This window comes from Theropithecus gelada, chromosome 3, assembly GCF_003255815.1.
Source record: "Theropithecus gelada isolate Dixy chromosome 3, Tgel_1.0, whole genome shotgun sequence".
In the NCBI taxonomy this organism is placed as follows: domain Eukaryota; kingdom Metazoa; phylum Chordata; class Mammalia; order Primates; family Cercopithecidae; genus Theropithecus; species Theropithecus gelada.
This window is the reverse complement of record NC_037670.1, coordinates 168,575,970-168,599,530: the sequence shown is the minus strand read 5'-3', so window position 1 is coordinate 168,599,530 and position 23,561 is coordinate 168,575,970. Positions and strand designations below refer to the sequence as shown.

Below are 23,561 nucleotides of genomic sequence, written 5' to 3'. Positions count from 1 at the left end.
GTTATTATACCCGCTTGCTGAATTAACCCCTTTATTATTTATGTAATGACTTTCTTTGTTTCTTTGTACAGTTTTTGACTTAAAGTCTATTTTATCTGGTATGAGTATAGCTACTCTTACTCTCCTTTGGTTTTCATTTTCATGGAAAATCTTTTCTGATACCTTCACTTTCAGTCTATGTGTGTCCTTACAGGTGAAGTGACTCTCTTGTAGGCAGCATCAAGCTGGGCCTTGCTTTTGATCCATTCAGCCACTCTGCCTTTTGATTGGAGAATTTAATTCGTTTACATTCAAGGTGATTATTTATAAAGTAAGGACTTACTTCTGCCATTTTGTTAATTGTTTTCTAGTTGTTTTATTTATACTTTGTTTCTCTATTCCTCTCTTATTGTCTTCCTTTGTGGTTAAGTGATTTTTCCTAATAGTATGTTTTGATTTCTTGTTTTTCACTTTTTTAAAGTATCTATTAACGATTTTTGATTTGTGGTTACGATAACACTTACAAAAAGTTTCTTGTGATTATAACAGTTTATTCGAAGCTGATAACGTATCTTTGGCCACGAAAAGCACTACATTTTAAATTTATTTATTTTTTATTTTTTTGTTCTACAGATTTCTGAGAAAGCACTACATTTTTATTCTACTCTCTGCCACCACACATTTTGAATATTTGATGTCACTGTTTATATCTTTTTATGTTACATATCCCTTAAAAGTTACTGTAGTAATTTTTAATAGTTTATAATTTAACTGTTAGACTAAACATATAAGTAATTAACACACCACCATTATAGTATTAGAGTATTCTGAATTAGGTTGTGTACTTCTTTTACCTTTAAGTTTTCTCCTTTCATGATTCATGTTGCCAATTAGGGTCCTTTTCTTTTAGGTTGAAGAACTCTCTTCAGCTGTTATTGTAAGGCTGGTGCAGTGGTGGCAAATTGCCTTAGCTTTTGTTTGTCTGGGAAAGTCTTTATCTCTTCTTCATTTCTGAAGGACAGCTTTGCCATTCAAGTATTCTTGGTTGGCAGTCTTTGTTTTCCTATTTGGCACTTTAAGTAAATCAACCCACTCTCTCAGCCTGTAAGATTTCTGCTGAGAAATATTTTGAGAGCCATATTGGTGTTCCCTGGTATGTGATATGCTTCTTTTGTCTTTCTGGATCATGTCTTTGTCTTTGATTTTTGTCAGTTTGATTATAGCATGTCTTGGTGTAGTCTCATTTAGATTAAACCTGACTGGAAACCTTGGAGCTTTCTATACCTGGATATTTATATCTTTTCCCATATTTGGGATGTTTTCTATCATTTTTAATAGCTTCTTTTTTTTTCCTTCTATTTCTCTGCTCTCTCTGGGACATTCATTATGCCTAAATTGGTTCTTGATGGTATCCTATAGCTTTTGCAGGCTTTCTTCACTCTTTTTCATTCTTTCCCCCACCTTTGACTAATATGAAATGACCTGTTTTTGAGTTCACCAAGTATTTCACATTTGATTGAGTCTGCTGCTGAAACTTTATATGGTGTTGTTCATTTCTGTTATTGTGTTGTTTAGTGCCAGAATTTCTCTTTGGTTCTTTTTATGGTTTCTTTCTCTTATTGAATTTGTAATTTTGTTCAGGTATTGTTTTCCTAATTTTATCTATTTGTTTATTTATATTCTCTTGTAGCCCATTGAGCTTCTTTAAGACGATTATTTTGAATTCTTTGTCGGGCAGTTTGTAAATCTCCATTTTTGTAAGGTCAGTTGTTGGTGCTTCGTTTGTTCCTTTAGTGTTGCCATGTTTCATGATTATTCATGATCCTTATGGCCATACATTGGTATCTGCTAACTTTAAGAAGCAGAGACTTATTCCAGTCTTTGCAAACCAGAATTGTCTAGATAAGCCCTTCCCAAGTCAACTTGTCCAGTCATTTTAGGCAGGCCATCTGGCATGGTCCGTAGGTGGGCCTGTTGAAGCCCTTGGTCAGGCTGGTCTAGTGCCTAGGTCAGTAAGTGAGTCAGCCAGGTACCTGGTTCTATGAGGTTGGGCCCAGTTCCTGGAACCTGGGTCTAGCCTGGAACCTGGGTCCACAGAGGCTAGCTTGGTGCTGGGGTCTGCTGGAACTGGCCTAGACTCTGAGTCAACTGGTGTAGGCCTAAACCCTGGGTCTGCTGGAGTCTGAGGCTTCAGGGCCTGGCCTGGCACTGAGGCATGCCTGAAGCCTGGGGTTATTAGGGGAACCCTTACTCTAGGCCAGTAGAGAGTTTGGGACAGGACTGAAACCTGGGACTGTGGAGGCCAGACCAGTCCTGTAGGTGGTCAGGAGGCCAAAGCTGCTGGGGTAGCCTGGCATTGGGGTGGACTGTCCTAGTGCTGGAATGAGATTGGAGACTGAGTTTGCATGTGAGGCCTGAATCCTGGAGCCATGGAGCCAGCCAGGAGCCTGAATCTTTGGGGACCTATTCGGCAGTGGCAGGTAGGCTGCCAAATCTGTGGGTACCAGCTCAGAGACTATGGTTGTGAATGCCTGCCTGGTGTGGACCCACTGTTGGAGTCTAGGCTGGCCCAGTGTTGGAGTCTGAGGCAAAATCTGTTATTTTCTCCCCTCTCCTTCCCCTATGCAGAGGGTATCTCTCTCTGCACTGTTCTGCCTGAAGTAGGGGAGGGTTGATGCAGGTATTGTGAAACTACCCTACCTACTCTTTGCAATGCATATTTTCTTATTTCTGTGCTACACACAGTTGCTGTAATCACTCACCTGGTTTCTTTAGCTCCTGTGAAAATATGTTTGTGCATGGATACTTGTTAAAATTGATGGTTCTGAGAGGGGACAAGCGTGGAAAAGTCTTATTCCACCAGCCCTCAGTTAGGGCCATTATGGCATAAAGTGCTGTTTAATTGCTGTTTAATCATCCATATATTTATGTCTTCATAAAGATATTGAAAGAGATGGAAGATGCTTTCAAGGTCCGTTATAAAGGTCAAAGTTTCCTCTTCTTCCTTCACAGCTCAGGGCAATCCCTTTTCCAATGACCCTTCTGCCTGCAATGAGAACAGGCTTGGGTGGGCTGCCCTGACTCGGGTAGTTCTTGCTCCAATGTCCTGACTTCCCACACTTAAAGTAGCAGCTATTACCTGCAGGTTTGCTATTAGGCTTTTTTGATCTGTGGGTGAAGCATCCCCCTGGGTGACCCTGAGATTGCAGGGCGCTGCTTATAGTTACTGCTATCATTTGGGCTTGTTGTCTATGCCATCATTTGCCATGCTGTGTTCTTTCAGCCTCTTCAGTTCTATCCCTGTTATTGAATACCGTGAAAGCCACATCAAACATTTGATTAATAGGTCTTTGGAAATGTAGTTTTCATTTCCTGTGATGTCTTTGATATTTTTGGTATCAAGTGATACTGGCTTCATAGAATAAATTGAGAAATGTTTCATTTTCTTCTGTTTTGAGAGATTTTTTATGAAGAAATAGTATTATTCTTTTAAAATTAAGTTTAATTTGCCACTACAGCAATGTGATTGATGGCCTTATTTGGTGTAAGTTTTAAAATTACTAATTCAACTTCTTCACTTATTACAAGTCTATTCAGATTATCTATTTAGTTTTGAGTGAGTTAGGTTGGACGAGCTTGGCCTAGATCTTATGGGGAGAGGGGGAAACCCTGAAGACACCTTTTCTCCACGCTGATTCAGTATTTAGTATGTTTCTACTCCCCTTCTCTCTCCCTCTTCTCTCCTCTCCTGTATTCTCAGATCCATAAAATATTAGGACCTTTTGCTCTGGGCTCCTTCAGCGGTGGGATGATCCCTACTTCTGTATCGATCCACCTGACCTTTGCCCAGTGCAGTTCCAAAGGGATAAATGAAACAGTGTGGGAGTTGAAACTTACTCTAGTTCAACCTCTTGCTTATGCTATCACAGTAAATGATTAAACACTTGACTGTTGCTGTCATTTTGACTGGTTGCTTAGCTTGGTTACTCAGACACTTGGAAACTCAGCTGTCTCAAGCTCAGCTTCTTGACAGAAATACAATTGATATTTGAGTATAAAACTTTTATTCTGCAATGTTGTTGAATTTGTTTCAGCTGATTTTTACAAAATTCCTTAGAATTTTCTATTTACAAGATCATTTCACCTTATGACTTTCCAATCTGGATGCCTTTTATTTCTTTTTCTTGTTTAATTGCTCTGGCTAGAACTTCCAGTCTAATGCTGAATAGAAACAGCAACAAAAAAACTTCCTTGATCATATTTCTCACGGGAAAGCATCCCAGTGTTTAACAATTAATTGTAATTTTATCTGTGGTTTTCTTATCTACCCTTTATCAGTTTGAAGAAGTTCCCTTGTATTTCTAGTCTGGTGTGTGTGTGTGTGTGCGCGCGCGCGCTTGTGTGTGTGTCAGGAAAGGATTTCGGAATTGTCAAATGCTTTTAATATGTATAATCAGATGTGTTTTATTTTCTTTATTTTATTAACATGGTCTATTACATTGACTTTTGGATGCTTAAACAAACTTGCATTCTTTGAATAAACCTCACTTGGTAATTATGTTTGCTGCATTTGGTTTGCTGGTATTTGTTGAATCATTTTGCATCTATATTCATAAAGAAATTGGTCTATAGTTTTCATTTCCTGTGATGTCTTTGATTTTTTTGGTATCAACTGATACTGACCTCATATAATAAGTTGGGAAATGTTCCATTTTCTTCTATTTTTGAGAGATTTTTATGAAGAAATAGTAGTAATTATTCTTTTAAAAATTAAATAGTATTTGCCACTACAGCAATGTGATTGGCAACTTTATTTGGTGTAAGTTTGAAAATTACGAATTCAACTTCCTTACTTATTAGAAGTGTATTCAGATTATCTATTGATTTTCAAGTGAGTTGGTAGATTGTGACTTTCTTGGAATGTTTCCTTTTATGTAAGTTTCCAGCTGGTCACACAGAGTTGTTCATAGTGTTCTTTGATAATCCTTTCTGTATCTGTAAGATTGCTGATGATGTTTTCTATGTCCCTAATTTTAGTAATTGAGTCTTTAACTTTTTTGTTGGTAAATGTAGCTAAAGTTTGTCAATTTTGCTAATCTTTTCAAAGAAACACTTTTGATTTCCCGGATTTTACTTATTCTTTTTCAATTTTCTATTTTATTTATATACGTTTTAATCTATATTTGTTTATGCTTGCTTTGGGTTTTGTTTGCTTTTCTTTCAAAACGGGAGATTTGCAATAAAATGCTGAGAAAATGATGCAAATTCCAAAGGAAAATAACTTTTCCATCTCTTCCACTCTCCATATAGAAGTGACTCTCAACATTAAAATTTAATCCAGGAACTGGGTTCCTACTCCATAGAGTTTTCAGTGGAAAAGGTAGTGTAAAATATAATATGCTATTTTTTCACTGTAATCTTGTCCTATTTTCAGAGCTAGAATTAGAAAAAGTAGCATGTTTATATCAAACTTCTAACTGAAAAAGTTCTCAGTTTTTGCTTCAGCAAACCACTTGTTTAAAAGCAAAGACCTATCCAACTAACACTCTGTCCACTCCTCACATAGACTGCGTCCTCTGCAGTGCTCTGTGGAGGGCGCCCTTCACCTGAGCGTTCCTCAGGCTGTAGATCACGGGGTTCAGCGTTGGGTTAAAGAGACTGTGAAACAGGGACAGCATTTTCTCCTGCTCCTCTCGTTGATTAGAGTCTGGGACTATGTAAACCACCATGGCTATGCCAAAGAAGAGTCCAACCACACACAGGTGGGAGGAGCAGGTGGAGAGGGCCTTTATGCGGCCCTCCTTTGTCTGGATCTTCAGGATGGCCCCGAGGATGTGCATGTAGGAGACAAGCATCAAACAAAGAGGCCCGACTAAGACAAACACACAGGTAGTAAATATGACCACTTGGTTAACCCAGGTGTCAGCACAGGCCAGCTTGAGGACAGACAGAATTTCACAGAAGAGGTGGTTCACATCCCGGGGCCCACAGAAGGGCAACCTTAGAAGGAGAATTGCATGTACCAAGGACAGAGCAAACCCACATGACCAGGACGTGAGAGCCAGGATTGTGCACACTCTCCAGCTCATGATGACAGTGTACTGGAGAGGGTGACAGATGGCCACATACCTATCATAGGACATCACCACCAAAATCAGACACTCTGTAGCAGCAAAAGCGAAATACAAAAAAGTCTGCATTATGCATGGAACAAAGGAGATGGTTCTTTTCTTGTTCATCAGATTTGCCAACATCTTGGGAACATTGTTGGAAGCATAGGACATGTCAATGACGGCCAGGTGTGAGAGGAAGAAGTACATGGGGGTGTGCAGACTGTGGTCCAGACAGATGAGTCCCAAGATCATGCCATTCGCCAGCAGGCTGAAGATGTATAACAGGGAGAAGATCCAAAAGAGGAGCATTTCCATCTCGGCGCTGAGCTGGAATCCCACCAGGATGAATTCTGGGATCCATGATTGGTTGACTCCCATTCCTTAATGGAAGTCTGTCAAGGACTGAAGTGTGATACAAAGGTCAGAAATTTTGAATTTTTATCAGAAAATGAGCTAAGATAAAGGCTATAAAAGGCTATATGCTTGTTCCTATTAGATAAGCCCCTTCAAATTCCCAAGATTTGTTACCTCTCTATTTTTAGCATTTAATTATGAAATAAATTTAAACTTACAAATAGTGTCACAAATTTTGCAAAGAACTCCCACTTAATTTCATGCAGATTCAGCAAATGTTAACATTTATTATTTATCTTATTATCTTTCTCTATGTAATTTTTATTTTTTGAACCCGTTAAGATTAAAGTGTAGACATAATACCCATTTAATTCTAAATTTCTGATTTTTCAGTAAGAAAACACTAATTCCCACTAGCTTGACCACAATGTAAGTATTAAAATCAGAAAATTTAATATTGACATTCACATGTGTAATATTGATATTGACATGTTTCTTTTCTCTAATATACAATATTCTCCCTCCAACCACACCAGATTATGTGTGTATCTAAAGTCATCTGTCTTTAGTCTCCTGTACCTATAATATTTACTCAGCCTTTTTGTGCCTTTCTGAACACTGATGTTTTGAAGAATTCTTTAGCATAATGTCCAACAAATTGAGAGTGTACTATATTCCTCAGTGTTTTTGTTCAAATTATTCACTTTCTGCAGGAAAAATAGTATTCTCCTGTGTGCATTCTGAGCAAGCATATGATATTAATTTGTCCTATTATTAGGGTGAAGCTAACTTGGATCACTGGGTGAAGATAGTCCTTCCCAGATATCTCCATTATGTGATTTTTCCCCCCTAATTAGTTTCTGGAGTACCCATTAAAATTATTACATATGTAGCTTGTTCCTCATAACATCACTTCACTAGTTCCATTCAGTCACTAGTTTTAGCATCCATTGATTATCTTGCCTAACTCAATTATTAGTAATGATTCAAAATGTGTTGTTCTGACTCTATAATTGCTTTTACATTTATTAGTTGACAACTTTAGAATAAAAAATGCTTCATTCACTTATCTATCTGCTATCTATCTGTTATCTATCATCTGTTATCTATCTGTTATCTATCATCTGTTATCTATCTGTTATCTATCATCTATCTATCCATCAGTATGGACTCATGGATTTTTTTTATTCAGTGGGTTGTACTTCATTGTTGTCGTTTTTTTAGTGCTTAATTTTCCTATATATGGGCCTTCTAAGCTTGCTCCTCTGTCTTTTTAACATGTTCCCATAGTATTTGAGCAGTTATTTCCTTCTATAGGACCAGATGTTTCAAGCTCCCTTTGTATACTCCCCACTTCAATCACAAAACAGCCATTTCCTCCGAAAGTTATAATCACTTTTAATAAAGAATTATATTTATAAGCCGATGTTTATATTTATCTGGGTTTTATTGGATTTTTAATAATTTATATTTTTATCACGATAATTTGCTCTTATCATGATTTCATTAATTTTTGGTATTCTACACTGAAAACAAGAACATATAATTTGAGAAAGCATACAAATTATTACAGGGGATAATACATTCTCAAGATTCTTCTGAAAATAGTGTCTCTTAACTGACTTCCTTTATGGTGTTAGCATTGAAGAAAATAGTTTTGAAATTTATTATTTTATTTTTGGTGAAAAATACATGTTTGTAATTCTACTGCCTTATTAACCATCAGGTTTTATGTTATTTTCTTGCTTTTATTCTTATTTAGAAATTATAGAATCTTGAATATTTTAGCTTTTGTGTAGTCCCTTGTGTAAACAATGTGATACCTACTTTGTATGAGATTTTGACTTCAAGTTTTACAAATCTAGAAACACACGAAACTCTAGTTAAAGGACTAAAGAGATGACATCTTGGAACATACAAACAAAAGTGATCATTTTAAATAATTGTGCAGTTATACTTTTCTACTGTTTATTTCATATATAACATTATTATAAAAATTATGTGAAAAATGCTGTTTGTTTAACTAGCCCTATCATATATCATGAACCATTTTCCATGTCAAAATATTTCTCTAACACATAGTTTGAATAGCTATTATTCAATATAAACATTCTAATTGACTTAATGTATTATCTCATCATTAGATTGTGTGCTATATAATGCTTCAGTAATTAAATTATATATGTATATGTTTGTATTTATTGCCTTTTTACGTGAAATTTTTAATAGTAAATTCTGAGACTTAGAAATGCTCAGTCAAGTCAATCAATTTATGTATGTATATATCTCTCTCTACTCATCTAAAAATCGAACAAGCAAAAATCCCAAATATATTAAGGTGTATCACTATAAGATGCCTCCTAATGGAAGGGGATGTCTAATTTATCAGTCATGATGCTATACTCTCAAATTAACCTTCTGTTACTCCCCAGGTTCCATATGGTGTCATGTGAAAGAACCATCTTAACACTGTGCTTCAGATTTCCCACGTAGACATCTTTCTGAATATATTATTAAGGACAAAAAATACAGATATCTCATGTTTTATGTAATCTAGTGTTTCCTCCTCAATTTCAGTTTCTACCTTGAGGGGAAGTCCTGCTTCATAGGTGAATGACATTGAGAATGAGTTAACCCTTCATACATGTTAAATAGAAGATAATATCTTTACTCATACGGAAATCACAAGTTAAAAAATAATTTAAAATAATAGCATAGCACTTAAAATGTTATATAAATATAATTTCTTGTTATCACACATGGCTAATGGCAAGGTTTCTATAAAGCAGACACATTTCCAGATAGTTATAAGTTAAATCTCTTTCTATGATGGATGTATTTTCAGTTTATACTTATTACTGACTTTATTTTTTTAGTGCATAATAATGTAAGATGGATTCAGTAATAAAATTTTGAGAATTCTGGCTATCCGTTTGGAGGATTTGAGGCATAGGTAAATGTAAATTTTCAGGCAGGCCTGTATTTAAGTTGGAGAAGTCATATGAATCTTTCAAAAATACTAATGTCATTACTGTGCTTATGCACTAGCCTCATTGTGTAAGCATGAAGGGGAATTGTAGTGGAATCATAACCTCTTCTTGGAAGGATTTTCTTGCACGTTTACAACCAGTTACTATAAAAAGAAAGGAAGCAGCCTGCTTGAACTTATCTAGGCACCATTGAAAGCCTACTTGATAGATGGCCTATAAAGATAGTCTTTTCTATTCTAGCAAATTAGAGTAGAGGCACAAGGGTAGGCTCTTTAGGCACCTATTAAAGATATAGGCTTGGTCAATCATAACAGTTAAAAGAGTTATGTCCTTACTATGACAATATAGACAATTCTCAAGGTAAAATCAAAGATGAAGGGGCAAGGATACCAAATGTCATTTGTTTGAATGGAGATATGCCTTCATCAGATAATGAATGGTAATATATCTTACACTTCTTTATCTCCTATAATAACTAGTATACTTGTAGGTAACAGTAGACACTCAGAAAATGTTTATTACTTAGATGAATGACATTTTTAGTTAGTCATAGGTTTATTCATGTATATGTATATTAAATATATTCCATAAACTATATACATATAATATATAGGCTATATAGAGTAAATGTATATAATATATATTTTTGTCTATTGGCCAGGACATGATTTATACTTTTTTAAAAAAATTACAATTACAATTTGATTATTTGAAAGGTCAAAATAATTAAAAACAGTGTTTTCAAAGGATACATTCAAATTAGCATAATGATGGGAACTATATTGTGTCTGTAGATAAAATTGCCCCACTTAAATGTTCTGTATGTGTAGTGGATTGAATGGTGACCCCAAAAAGATCTATCCCTATCCTAATCCTCAGCACCTGTGAATATTGCCTTATTTTGAAAGAGGGTCTTTGCAGATATGATTAAGAATCTTAAGATAATCCTGAATTTTATGGATGAGCCCTAATTCCAATGACAACATTTCTTATGCAATAAAGGCAGAAGGAGATTTGAAACAAACTGCTGAAGGCACACAGAGGCAAGGTGATGAGAAGACGGAGCAGACAGAGATGTGGCCAGACACTGGAGAATACTGATAATCCCCAGAAGCTGGAAGAGGGATGAAACGTGTTCTCCTTTAGGATTCCCAAAGGGAGGAAAATTTTACTAGATTCCAGATCTGTGAGACAATACATTTCTAATGTTTTATTCAACCACAGTTGTGGTAATTTGTTACACAAACTGTAAAAAACAAATATAGTATCATATACCTGCTTTGAATCAATGCTTGAGGACAATTTTAGAGTAATGAATTTTTGAAGCAAGTACTTCATATGGAGGTAAATAACCTGAGAGGTAGGCTTGAAGATACACATGTCAGCATTGCAAACTTTTGCGAACAAAGCCTGAGAGGGATCAGTCACATGGGCAGTGTTTCTTTGAGATCAATAACTCAATAAAACAGAGAGGCAAAATCACAAATTCTTAAATTTCTATAAATACATTGTATTTGAAGAGGGTTCTATATAAATATGCATTACATTATTTTGTTACAGTGAGATATATTCCTATAGTATGCCAAGTGGGGATAGTAACGTCATATTGCAAAATCTTTCTTAAACAGAGTTGGACGTAATACTCAGCGTCTGAAACATATTTAATTTCTGAATATACAGGATAACAATATTATTGAAGATAATTCAATCTATTGTTACCCAGTAGGAACATTTGTTTCTTGATATTTTAGTCTGGTTATTTTTTCTGGATTATAATCTTTTTTTGTCATTACCCTTTCCATTTGCTGTTAAAGAAAACAGAGAAAATTTAAAAAAATAAAATCGCAGGCAGATTCACATCTTTAAGTGGCTAATACACTGGAATGGAGAACAAAATATCACAGTGATGATGCCTAAAATGTCACCTTCCCAATAGAGTAAATAAAACAATAGCAGATCAGAAAACAAAAGGTTTTCATGATCAGTATGAGCTATTTTCCACCCAGGCAGTCCTGCAACCCGTAATGTTTCTTCAGCTAGAGTGCTTTATTCTATTTCTCTAACTCTTAGGAGTAGTGATAGCCTGGGATAGTTCCCCCAAAGATATAATTCTATGACAGACTTACCTTTTAAACTCTTTCAGATAGAAAAAGATGTAACGTAACTGTTGATAAATTTTTCTTTTCCATTGAGAGAAGTTTTCCTGGCCATGTATATCATTATTTAGGCTGGGTAATGTATAAAGTCCTTGCATTAATTTGGCTATTTCAGAGCCTTATTCAGAGACCTGGATACAAAGCCCCTCCTTCTCTGACCCCCTTCTCATTGAGACAGTGGGGCTAGCTGTGACCTTCATCATCAAGGGACATTGGGAGGTGATGGTGAGAGAGATGCTGGGGGAACCTTGGGACCCCTGTTCACAGCAGAGCAGGAAGACATTCCCTGGGAGGAGGAGGGGGACATTGGTGTGTATTCCAACTACCTGCAATCTACACTTTGATTCAGGAGGGAAAGTCACCCAGGGATGTTGTTCTTCCAGCATAGCCATGGTGATTTCTGCAGTCATCCTGCCCTAGTTCAACTACCTGTACTGGAAACCACCTCCCAGCAGAAATGAATATCTTCTATATAAGGAGACGTTAGCACTACACTTTCCCTGAGGAAAATACTTTGACCTAGAATCAACCCTACAGAGATGAGACACATACCGCTAAAATGAATATAGACTCCTACTGCCTCTGGGAGCCTTCATAGGATTAAATCCCAGCTATGGACAGATTCACTGGACTCACTGAAGTTTCTTTAGCTAACTCCAGGAGCATAGCTTTTATTTTAGAATCAGATGAATAAAAACGTTCTTGAGTTTCTGTTGAGAATTAAATTCCCAGAAGGATAATAATATATACTTATTTGTCTTCTCTCTAAGGGGTAGGGGGAAGATCTTTGGATCTTCTCTCTGGAGGAGACTGAAGATTTTTTGATTGTCCTTGCAGGAAAATTATCAGGACCAGGCAGGGCAGATGATGGCATCACACTATTTCTGCGCAAGCTTTCACAGATCTCAAGGGTCATAGACACGAGGCTGACATCACAGATTACAATATCCAAACTCTCAAAATTATTATGGTTTTGTTACTTTATACTTCCCTACAATCTCCATGAAGGTATAAGAGAGGCCATGACTTTCAGATAGTTGAGAGATGTTTTTTGTGGAACCTGGTATGGGGACTCTGAGAAGGAACAGATCTCTCAATGCCAAGGTATATTTCTATTTCCAGTAGAAAGTGATGGATACAAATGGAAAAGCATTAAAATAGCCACAGGTATCAATTATTGAGCCCTTTTTACATTTCATAAAATGTGACAAATGCTTTATATGGACTATGTATTTTAATCTGATCATTATCCTCATTTTACAGATATGAACGCTGACATTTTGATATACTGTCTGCTATTCTTTAAGTGTGGTCGAGGGACTCTAGAATTTTTGACAAGTTTTCGAAGAGTCTGTGGGATAAAAACTATTTCACAATACTATTTAGACAGTTTTAGCATTTTTTTACCCTTGTTCTCTCATGAGTGCACACTGAATGTTTTCAGAGGCTAGCTGATACGTGATATGACAACAGATAGAAGGAAGAAAATATAAAATGCAGCTTTCTATTAAGCTGAATATTTTAAGAATTGGAACATTGTAAAATAAAGTTATTTTTAATAAAATATATTATTTGTAAGAATATCTTATAAAGAATATCATATTAACCTATATGGGAAGCCATTTAAATTAATCAAAAGTAAGTATCTAATAAATTTGTCAGTTTTGATTTCTATTATAATAACATCAACAAATACACTTACATACATGAAATATCTTCAGATCCTCAGTAATTTTTACAAATTTAAAGGTGTTCTGAGACCAAAGAGGTAGACAATTATTGCATTAAATTATAGATTACCAATCTAGCAAGAACCAGAACTCGAAACAAATGATCTTTCTTTAATACCAAAAGTGTATTCATCATTTGTGTTCTATTGCAGCTGCAACAAATTAACAAACACGGCCTAAAACAACACATATCTATTATCTCATAGTTTCCATTGGTCAGAAGTCCTGGTAGTCAGCTGGATTCTCTCTAAAACCAAATCAAGGTTTTAGCTTGGTCTGCAGTTCTCATCTGAGACTTGGGATCCTCTTTCAAGTTTAATGGTTGTTGGAAAAATTAGATTCCTTGTGATTGTAGGACTGAAGTCTCTGTCCATTTGTCGTTGCTGTTTTCTGTCCTATAGGATGGCCTCAGCTGCCTGCTGCCACTCTGGTGTCTACACGCAACCATTTCTGTGTTTAAATCAGCAATCATTTGTTGAGTGCTTCACACACTTCAAATCTCTCTGACTTCCTCCTCTTCTGCTAGGTGAAAAAAATTCCCAGCCTTTAGAAAATGCACCTGATTGTTACATGGTAACCTTCACATTTTAAGACCCATTGATCTGCAAAGCCCCTTCACAGCAGAACCTAGATTAGTGTTTGATTAAGTAACAAAAGTCTAAGGGGGGCCATTTAGAGAATTCTGCCTATCCCATAAAGCCATTTCATCTTAACCACTGAGCAGTGTTTTCACTTTTTAGATCCTATATTTTTTCCTTGAACAGATGCTGTTCTATCAATGCTATCTTTATTATAGGTCTCAAGCTATTGCTTCAGATTTCCCACCTGAAATAACACGGCCCTGAATCCAAATTCCAAAGGGAACAATTTTCATTTCTGTGTCTTACTCTAAGTGATAGGATAAGAATATTTTAAAGTTTTATATGAGTTTATATAAATTTAACTGAGTTAACCCTTTCTTGTACAGTTCACTCACCTGGCACTTGGCTTAGGCTCTCTTACCAGAATGATCATACTTTTCAGAGTATCTATATTTAGAAAAGCATTTACATAACAGGTACAGCAATAGTGTCAGCAAAACTATGCCTAATATCTGTGATTCAGTGTGGGGTAGAGATAGACCTAAGAAAACAGCTAATCCATCCTATAAAGTCATGACATACACATACATTTTCATGTTTTTGCACTAATCTGATTACCTGCTTCCCCCCTTTATTTGCACCCTGTGATAACCTTATGCAGAACAATTTAGCGTAGATATTAGCTGATGGTTAGTTAAATTAAATTCTTCCACAAGGCCATCCTTTTCCATTGGTATCACATTCTGAGGAAGTTTGAACCCGATTTTACAATATATTTCATCATATTTCAATATTGACATATGAGTTATTTACATAAAATAGTTGAATATTACCAACAATGTCAATGTTATACTGCAGTGTGATCATGGTATAAGCAGTTTCATTCCAGAATAAATCAGTAAGAATTAAGAGTAGTATTTACTATCCCTTTCTAACAGATGTGACCCATGCTCATACACCAGATTATTATTATTGTTGTGGGAAGTCAGGGTCCCCTAATGGAGGGACTGGCTGAAGCTACAGCAGAAGAACATAAATTGTGAAGATTTCATGGACATTTATTAGTTCCCCAAATTAATACTTTTATAATTTCTTACACCGGTCTTTACTGCAATCTTTGAACATAAATTGTTAATATTTCATGGACATTTATCACTTCCCCAATCAATACTCTTATAATTTCCTATGCCTGTCTTTACTTTATCTCTTAATCCCATCATCTTCTTAAGCTGAGGTTGTATGTCGCCTCAGGATCCTGTAATGATTGCGTTATCTGCACAAATTGTAGAGCATGTGTGTTTGAACAACATGAAATCTGGGCACCTAGAAAAGGAACAGAATAACAGCGATTTTCAGGGGACAAGGGAGATAACCATAAAGTCTAATTGCCTGCAGAGCCGGGCAGAACAGAGTCATATTTCTCTTCTTGCAAAAGTGAATAAGAGAATTATCACTGAATTCTTTTTCTCAGGAAGGAACAGCCCTGGGAAAAGAATGCATTCCCAGGTGAGGCCTCTAAAATGGCCACTCTGGGAGTGCCTGTCTTATGCAGTTGTAGATAAGGGATGAAATATGCCCTGGTCTCCTGCAGCGCCCCTAGGCTTGTTAGGATTGGGAAATTCCACTGGCGAAATTCTAGTCAGACTGGTTCTCTGCTCTTGAACCCTGTTTCCTATTAAGATGTTTATCAATGACAATGCATGCACAGTGGGACAGGGAACCTCATCAGTAATTCTAATTTAGCCATGGCCTTGTGACCTCGCCCTGCCCATTTGCCTTGTGATATTTTATTGCCCTTGAAGCATGTGATCTCTGTGACCCACACCCTATTCATATACCCCTCCCCTTTTGAAATCCATAATAAAAATTTGTTGGTTTTGCAGCTCAAGGGGCATCATGGAACCTGCTGACATGTGATGTCACCCCCAGAGACCCAGCTGTAACATTTCTTTCTTTTGTACTCTTTCTCTTTATTTCTCAGACTGGCCGACACTTAGGGAAAATAGAAAAGAACCTATGATGAAATATTGGGGGCTGCTTCCTCCAATATATTGTAGACAAGTATCATTACGATTAGACATGATTTAGTTATTTCTGGGTTCTAAATCTGTTAGGGACAAATGAAGTCACCCCATCTGGGATTAAAGGCTTTCCACTGAAACTAGTTTCTACTGTGTGCTGTTATATAGCAGGGCCTACCTCTGTCCTCAGGTGAGGGCATGGTGTTTTCAGAATGGTTCTCAGAGCTCCTAATTGTACTACAGCTCACATCTTATTCACATCTATTCTTGGGGTGAAGGCAGTCATAGTCCACCAGTGAAAATTATCAGTGCCCCAGACAATTTCAATAAGTTATAAGGTCTACAAGGTTCCCTTCAGTGATCCCCTTGTGCCTATGCAGGTAGAATGGAAGGCCATTGCTCCAGGGTTGCTTTTGCTTCTGTCTGCATCACAACAGCCAACAGGGGCTGTGTGCAGTGGCTCACGCCTGTAATCCCTGCACTTTGGGGGGTGGGGCGGGTGGATCAATTTAGTTCAGGAGTTCGAGACTAGCCTGGGCAATGTGGCAAAACCCCATCTCTACTAAAAATATAAAAATTAGCTGGGGGTGGTGGTGCATGCCTGTAGTCCCATCTGCTCAGGAGGCTGAGGCAGGAGAATCACTTGAACCTGGGAGGCAGATGTTGCAGTGAACCAACTTCATGCCATTGCAGTCCAGCCTTGACAGGTGACAGAGCAAGACCCTGTCTCAACAAACAAACAAACACACACACACACAAGCAAACAAACCAAAACAAACAAACAAACAAAAACCAGCCAGTAAGTCCTGTTGGGTCAGAGCACAAACCCCTCCTGTAACAGTGAGTCCTAGCAGTATCCTGCGTTATTTGCTGAGTCTGTATAACCCATTCCACCTAAGCTTCATTACATTTCTAGGTTGAGTTCACTCCTTTGCCTTCCTCATGGAAGAGAATTCTCTCTTTTTTGCTTATTCTAGTTAACATTTCTCCCCCTCTTAAAGTGAATTCAGCTTATCCCAGGATGCCTAGGTAGGCATCTATTTCCCCTAAAAGCTTTTCTCATCTTGTGGGACAGTCACCATTGTTTTTGTTGTCGAATCAAATGTCACAGAGAATTCTATCAGTGAAATATTTTGATATAAGGGATGGTAGACACTGAGAGGAAATTCATATGCTGTTGTGTGAGTTGATTTTAAAATTGGCTGAGGAGTTGATTTTAAAATTGGCTGAGGAGCACCAAGAAAAAAAAATGGAAACAATAATACATTAGTATATAACACTTTAAATTTCAGGAATTAAAAGGAAGCAAGATAGGGTAATACTTTCTGAGATTAGTGAAAGTAAGATAACTTGTGCTCTGAATATCAGAGTAATGTTCAGCTTTAGAAATCCCTGCCCTATCAGTCTACGTGATTCCCTTCTTTACATGGTAAATATTTCCATAGTATAAGGGCTCCAGGCTGGGCTCAGTGGCTCACGCCTGTAATTCCTAGCACTTTGGGAGGCTGAGGCAGGTGGGTCACAAGGTCAGGAGATGGAGTCCATCCCAGCTAACATGGTGAAACCCCATCTCTAGTGAAAATACAAAAATTAGCTGGGTGTGGTGACTGGCGCCTATAATCCCAGCTACTCGGGAGGCTGAAGCAGGAGAATCACTTGAACCCAGGAGGCAGAGTTTGCAGTGAGCCAAGATCATGCCACTGCATTCCAGCCTGGTGACAGAGCAAGATTCCATCTCAAAAATAACTCTAACATATCCTGAGGTTTTGATATCAGTAATTTTTCCTTCTATGTTCTCTTCCAGGCAAAATTATCATCAGCTATCAGCTTAGGTTTAAGAATTACATTTCTGGGTATTCCAGGATAAGATGAGAATGGCTCTCTGAATATATAATTAAAACTAAGGCTTTTTCAATATCAAGATATAAGATGCTTTTAATTATATGGCTGCTAAATATAAAAGAAAACAATTAAAAATCTAAGATCTTGTTAAATCCACTCTTAAAAATTAATCTGTACAAGATATCTCTGTGCTTGTTTTCATTGAACTGCTGTGCTCCAATTAGAATATTGAGTTGCAAACTTTTATCCTAAGATCTCAGGCTCAAATTAGTGATGGAGTATGAGGAGCCTGCTCTTAATTCCTGTGTGATGGAGAAACCATGAATATTTACAGTCCACTGGCTATTGAGTCATGGCATATTTTAGAAAGTGTCAAAGGAGGAAAAGCCTCACAAGTAAGTACAAAGTGATCACAGGGATTTGACCACAGACATGTCTAATCAGACGCCCCTTGAGACCCCACCCAGTGAGGGTCTCTAAAGTGGAATCAGCTGGAACTTCACTAGTTTTAAGATCTAGAACAAGGGTTCACAAACTACTGTCCCTGGGCACCATTCCAGCAGCCACCTGTTTTTATAAATAAAGTTTTATTGGAACACAGGCACACCCATTTGTTTACATGTTCTCTATGGCTGCTTTTGCCAGAGTTGAGTTGTTTTGATACACAGGTCAAAGCCTTAAGCATTAACCTGTGTATCTTCACAGGAAGAGTCACTAACTATTGATCTTGAGGATGTGTACTATGCTCTTATTAACTCAGTCTGACTTAGCTACTATTGGTACAAACTCTGCTAGTATCGACCATTTCCAATATTAGAAATAGATTTCCAGTAACATCAACGATAAATAAGCCATTAAAAATTTTAGACATTTTAGTGGGTATATAATACTATCTCATGGTGGTTTTGATTTACAATTCCTTGCTTACTATTGGTGGAAAGCAGCATTTGTATGTTTATCCGCCACTTGCATTTTCTGTAAGATTATCTGTTCATATGTTTTGCTAATTTTATAAAATTTGGTTGTTTATATTTTTGATTGTTGATTTAAAGGAGTTCTTTCTATGTTCTGTATAAACAGTTCCATTTCTGGGTACATGTAGTTTCCAGAGGATCACTTGGTTTGTGGCTTGCATTTCTTCTTTCTTAATGGCGACTTTGATGGGCACAATGATTAATGTGAAGAGGTCCTATATTTATCAAACTTAAACATTTTACATCTAGAGATTTTTATGTCTTCTCTGTGAATTTATGCCTATCCAGGATTATAAATGCATTTACCTATCTTTTCTAAAAGATTTATGTCTTCAGTTTATATGTATAGATCTACAGTATTCCATTTTAAGGTAGCATTTATTCTAGCAGAAGACAAAAAAAAAAAAAGCCTACTTACATATTTTGCAGGGAACAAGGCTCCCTCCCCATGGTTCCCTTTGAGATGTTTCACGTCAGTCTCTCCTTCCTCAGTGCCCTCCTCAGGGCTCCCTTGACCTCTGCATTCCTCAGGCTATATATCAGGGGATTCAGCATTGGGTTGAAAAGGCTGTAAAACAGGGAAAGAACTTTCTGCTGCTCCTCAGGATGGCGGGAATTTGGGGCCATGTACATGACAATGGCACTGCCAAAGAAGAGTCCCACCACACAGAGGTGGGAGGAGCAGGTGGAGAAGGCCTTTCTGCGGCCCTCCCCAGACTGGATCCTCAGGATGGCCACCAGGATGCATGAGTAGGAGACCAGCACCAGGCAGAGCGGCCCCACCAGGATGAACACACAGGCTGCAAAGATGACCACCTGGTTGAGCCAGGTGTCAGTACAGGCCAACTTGAGGACAGACAGGATTTCACAGAAGAAGTGGTTGATTTCATGAGGCCCGCAGAAGGGCAGCCTCAGGATGAGAACTAAATGGACCAGAGCCAGGAGGAAGCTGAACACCCAGGAAGCCACAGCCAGGACAGTGCACACTCTCCAGCTCATGAGGACGTTGTAACGTAGGGGGTGGCAGATGGCCACATAGCGATCATAGGACATCACCACCAAAATCAGGCACTCTATGTGAGCAAAAGCCAAATACAAGAATGTCTGCATTATGCATGGCAAAAAGGAGATGGTGCTTTTCTTGTTCATAAGATTTGTCAGCATCTTGGGGACATTGTTGGAAGCATAGGACATGTCAACAATGGCCAGGTGTGAGAGGAAGAAGTACATGGGGGTGTGAAGCTTACAGTCCAGGCAGATAATCCCAAAGATGACCCCATTCCCCAGTAGGGTGAGTATATAGAAGACAGAGAAAAGTCCACAGAGGAGAATCTCCAGTGCTGAACCAACCTGGAATCCCAGCAGGGTGATGTCTGTGATCCATGTCTGGTTGCCTTCCATGTTCTTATGGCAGAGAAAGATAAATCCTCAACTAGGAGAGGAAGGTCAGGGCTGTGGGCCAAAGGTGCACAGAGGTGGCACTTAAAAACTAAAACTTTGAATGGATTTTCTAGAATATATTCTCAGGTAATGTTGCCAAAACTAACCAGGTGTGCTCATAAAAATGAGAAAAAAATCACATTGTATCAATGGAATAGTAAGAATACATACATGTATATGTGTATATATATTTGTGTGTGTATGCATACATGTATGTAACATTTAATAAAGTATAACATAACAGGATCTATTATAATATGCCCTACATAAGAGGATACACATGCACGCATGTGTTATTTTGAAGAACTCAAGTATCCTTGCTTCCCTTTCAGTGGGAAATCTTGATTTTTACATAGTTTGAGAAGAGAGGACCATAAGAAATGTTGCAATATGAGGTGGTTTTGCTTGCTCGTCCTGCTTGCCTTCTCAGTCTGAGATGTGCAGGGACCGGTACCCTCTGTTTGCCATGGGCTTGCTCACTGTCCCTCACCTCCTTACAGGCTTTTCTACCCACTTATTTCAGATTTGAAATCCCTTCTAAATAACTTTCAATTTTGTAGTTTCTTTAAAACTTTCTAAGATGCTCCTTTTCAGAAGCTGGCCAGTACTCCCTAGCAGCTCCTTTAGGTGCCTCTTTTCCATATCTGGTATTTGTAGTTTTATTTTCAGAGTTTTCCTCACTTCTTCATCAGCATCTGTTATTGTAAATTAGGCATGAGTGAAAGAATTCTTGGCTACATACAGTGAATACATGTATGTATCTTTAAAATAACTCAGTATGGTGTCATTTCTGAGGCCTTTTAAATAATAAACTCAAAAGAAAAACCAATTTACATTAAGTGGTTACATTTAAAGATTACTGCTGTATTGTTATTGTATTTTCTTGGGCTCTTTTCTTGATTATAAATACGTTGACATCTCTCAGAGCTTATCCTACTTTCTAGTGTGACAGAGCCTTTTGTCATCAATATATTCGCAGCTATGGCAACTTGGGTTGCTGTCGGTTCCCCTAACTGCATTCTTCTCCATCACCTGTGACCATGCCAGCAGCCCTGTTGCTGTTCAGATGGATCCTGAGCAGGTGACAGGGATAGGATCAGGTGAAGTTCCAGCTGGTGAGCTTTTTCTAAGGAGTTCTTCCTGGAGGGCTCCGGGTCTGTACAGCCAGCAGGGGGAGACCAAAGGCCATAAGAAGGATGGATAGCGTCATCAGGTGGAGAAACCATGTGACCTGTTGCACTTCACATTTATTCCAGAAACAGCCTGAGGACTATCTTTATTTTCAAATCAGGCTAAAGGTTCAAATCTAACAGGATAATTTTAAAAAACAATTCTGATTTTTTTTAATTTAGTAAATACATAGATCCTCAAATTTATGTATTAAAATAGGACATTATACTGAGTATTTTAAAATTACCAGTTTTCACTTAATATAATACTTTTCATGTATTGAAATTAGATTTAATGGACATTATTTTAAAGCCACACAATATTCTGCCACAATTTATTGAATTTCTTACTGTTGGAAATTTTTGTTCTTCTTATTTTTATTGGCAGTGGGATACATTTTCTCTTAAACTTAAAATTTGCCTATATTCATAATTATTTATGAGAACATATTTTAAAAGTGAAATTGCAGATGCTAAAGATACAGAGATCTCAAAGGTTTTTATCCCTATTTTAGCTTCCATCTAGAAAATTTGATCAATTTCAATTCCCTCCCACAGTGTGTAAGAATCATGTCTCTTTGCCACATAGTCAGTACTAGGCATTACCAATTACAGTCTCTGTTAATTTAATAAGCAAACAATATTATGTAATTTATATTTGTATTTCATACATCCCTTAAGGAATGATCCTTGAGTGCATGATCTGTTTCAGCCACTGTTCTAAGCTTTAGAGGCACAGCTGTGAATGATGTAAACACGTTCTGAAAGGGAGGCAGATTATAAAGAAGTAATATTAAGGTGATGTACTTTTCTTCCACACCTCACATTTCTATTTAGGGAAGGAAACCTCTATGCCCTGGATAAAATTGTTTTAGAGTATACCTGCCTCTCTCTGTCCCCTAATTTATATGATTTGTGAAACACGAAAGAGAAACTGAGGATGACTTTTCTCCGTTCTCCGTTTCACCCGCATGCATTTCTGTCCACTTGGGATTAAGGTATCGGGAGCATGTTCAGTCCCATTTGGAGGTGGGGGAGGGGTGTCAGCTAACGGTTGTGATTTTAATTTGGAGAGAAACTTTGTTGAAAATATAAACCATGCTTTTCAACAGACCTTATTAATAAAATATCTTTTCGAATTATATCTGATTCTTTTTTGTATTATTCAACTTATTTTTTTCCGGACTTGAAACAGAGAGAGGGCATGATTCATTATCACCCTAAAAGACCAGGAGTAAACAAGTAAAGATAATCGCTGGCCGTGAAAAGAACAATGAAGGAAATAATCTAGATAAAATAACAGAAAGTTACTTGATTTGAGGGGGGTCTCCTTTAGATAGGATGGTTGGAAAAGGTCTCTCTTAAGAGGAGACAGGTGAGTGGAACCTAAACCGTGAAGGCCACAACCCTGCCCAGAGCCAGAGGAGGACTGTTCTCTACACAGGGAACAGTAATGGAACAGTAAATGCAAAGACTCTGAACAAGAAGCACTTGGTGAGTTCTGGGAAGAAAAAGAAAGAAACACAATGTACCTGAACCACAGTGAGCAAGAGATGGTACTTATTCTTTGTAACCTTGTTTATATTTTTAACAATCTGAAATTGATGTAAAAATTCATAAGTTTAGCTGATAAATATACTTGTGACTTTATAATAATTGATTTACTTTTAGATTCATGAAAGCAAAATACAGTTAAAAGATATGTATAGAACTTCCAATGAGCAGATATTTGAAATAGGAAACTGTTTGATTTTTTGCACAACATAATTTTCATGCCACAATGGTAGTTGCCAATTTTTCGACACAGCAAATGTTATGTTAATGTCCCAATGAATCAAGCTGAAAAGGAGAAGCCTTTTATCCTTGAGACCTCCAGGGACATGGATATTTTGCATATTTTTAGTCCCTTCTGGCTCCCATCTGTGGTGTACACATCTGTGCTCCTACTATTCCAAGGCCAGTGACCTAGGTAGCCGGCATCTGGATGCTTCAGCAGTAAAAATAATCCAGCCATTACCAAATAAATACAACTGTTTGGTTAATCTAAATTCATAATTAAGTAAATCTGGGTTTATAGTTTTATTTGTAATTTTTGTAAAGTGTAAGGAATTTCAAGGAAAAAAATCCCAGCAGCCTAGATTAAACTATTTCTAAAGAGCAGGAATAAAGAAAGAAACAAATAGAATTCTTAGCGAAAGTGAAATTTAACCAG

At 37.3% G+C, this 23,561-nt stretch overlaps 2 protein-coding genes across 2 annotated transcripts; both read right to left on the bottom strand.

The window, feature by feature from the left end:
- Positions 1–5,537: 5,537 nt before the first annotated feature.
- LOC112621281 (olfactory receptor 2A2-like) lies at positions 5,538–6,470 on the bottom strand. Its single transcript, XM_025380643.1, has one exon. It carries the CDS (start codon positions 6,468–6,470, stop codon positions 5,538–5,540), a length of 933 nt encoding a protein of 310 aa, XP_025236428.1.
- A 12,720-nt stretch (positions 6,471–19,190) lies between these two features.
- Positions 19,191–20,203, bottom strand: LOC112621242 (olfactory receptor 2A14). The gene has a single exon (XM_025380598.1). The coding sequence runs from the start codon at positions 20,139–20,141 to the stop codon at positions 19,209–19,211; it is 933 nt and encodes a 310-aa protein (XP_025236383.1). The 5' UTR covers positions 20,142–20,203; the 3' UTR covers positions 19,191–19,208.
- Positions 20,204–23,561: the final 3,358 nt, after the last annotated feature.

What these genes read in the sequence shown, in the direction of transcription:
- LOC112621281 (XM_025380643.1), bottom strand. Translation starts at nt 6,470, where the DNA reads ATGGGAGTCAACCAATCATGGATCCCAGAATTCATCCTGGTGGGATTC.
- LOC112621242 (XM_025380598.1), bottom strand. Translation starts at nt 20,141, where the DNA reads ATGGAAGGCAACCAGACATGGATCACAGACATCACCCTGCTGGGATTC.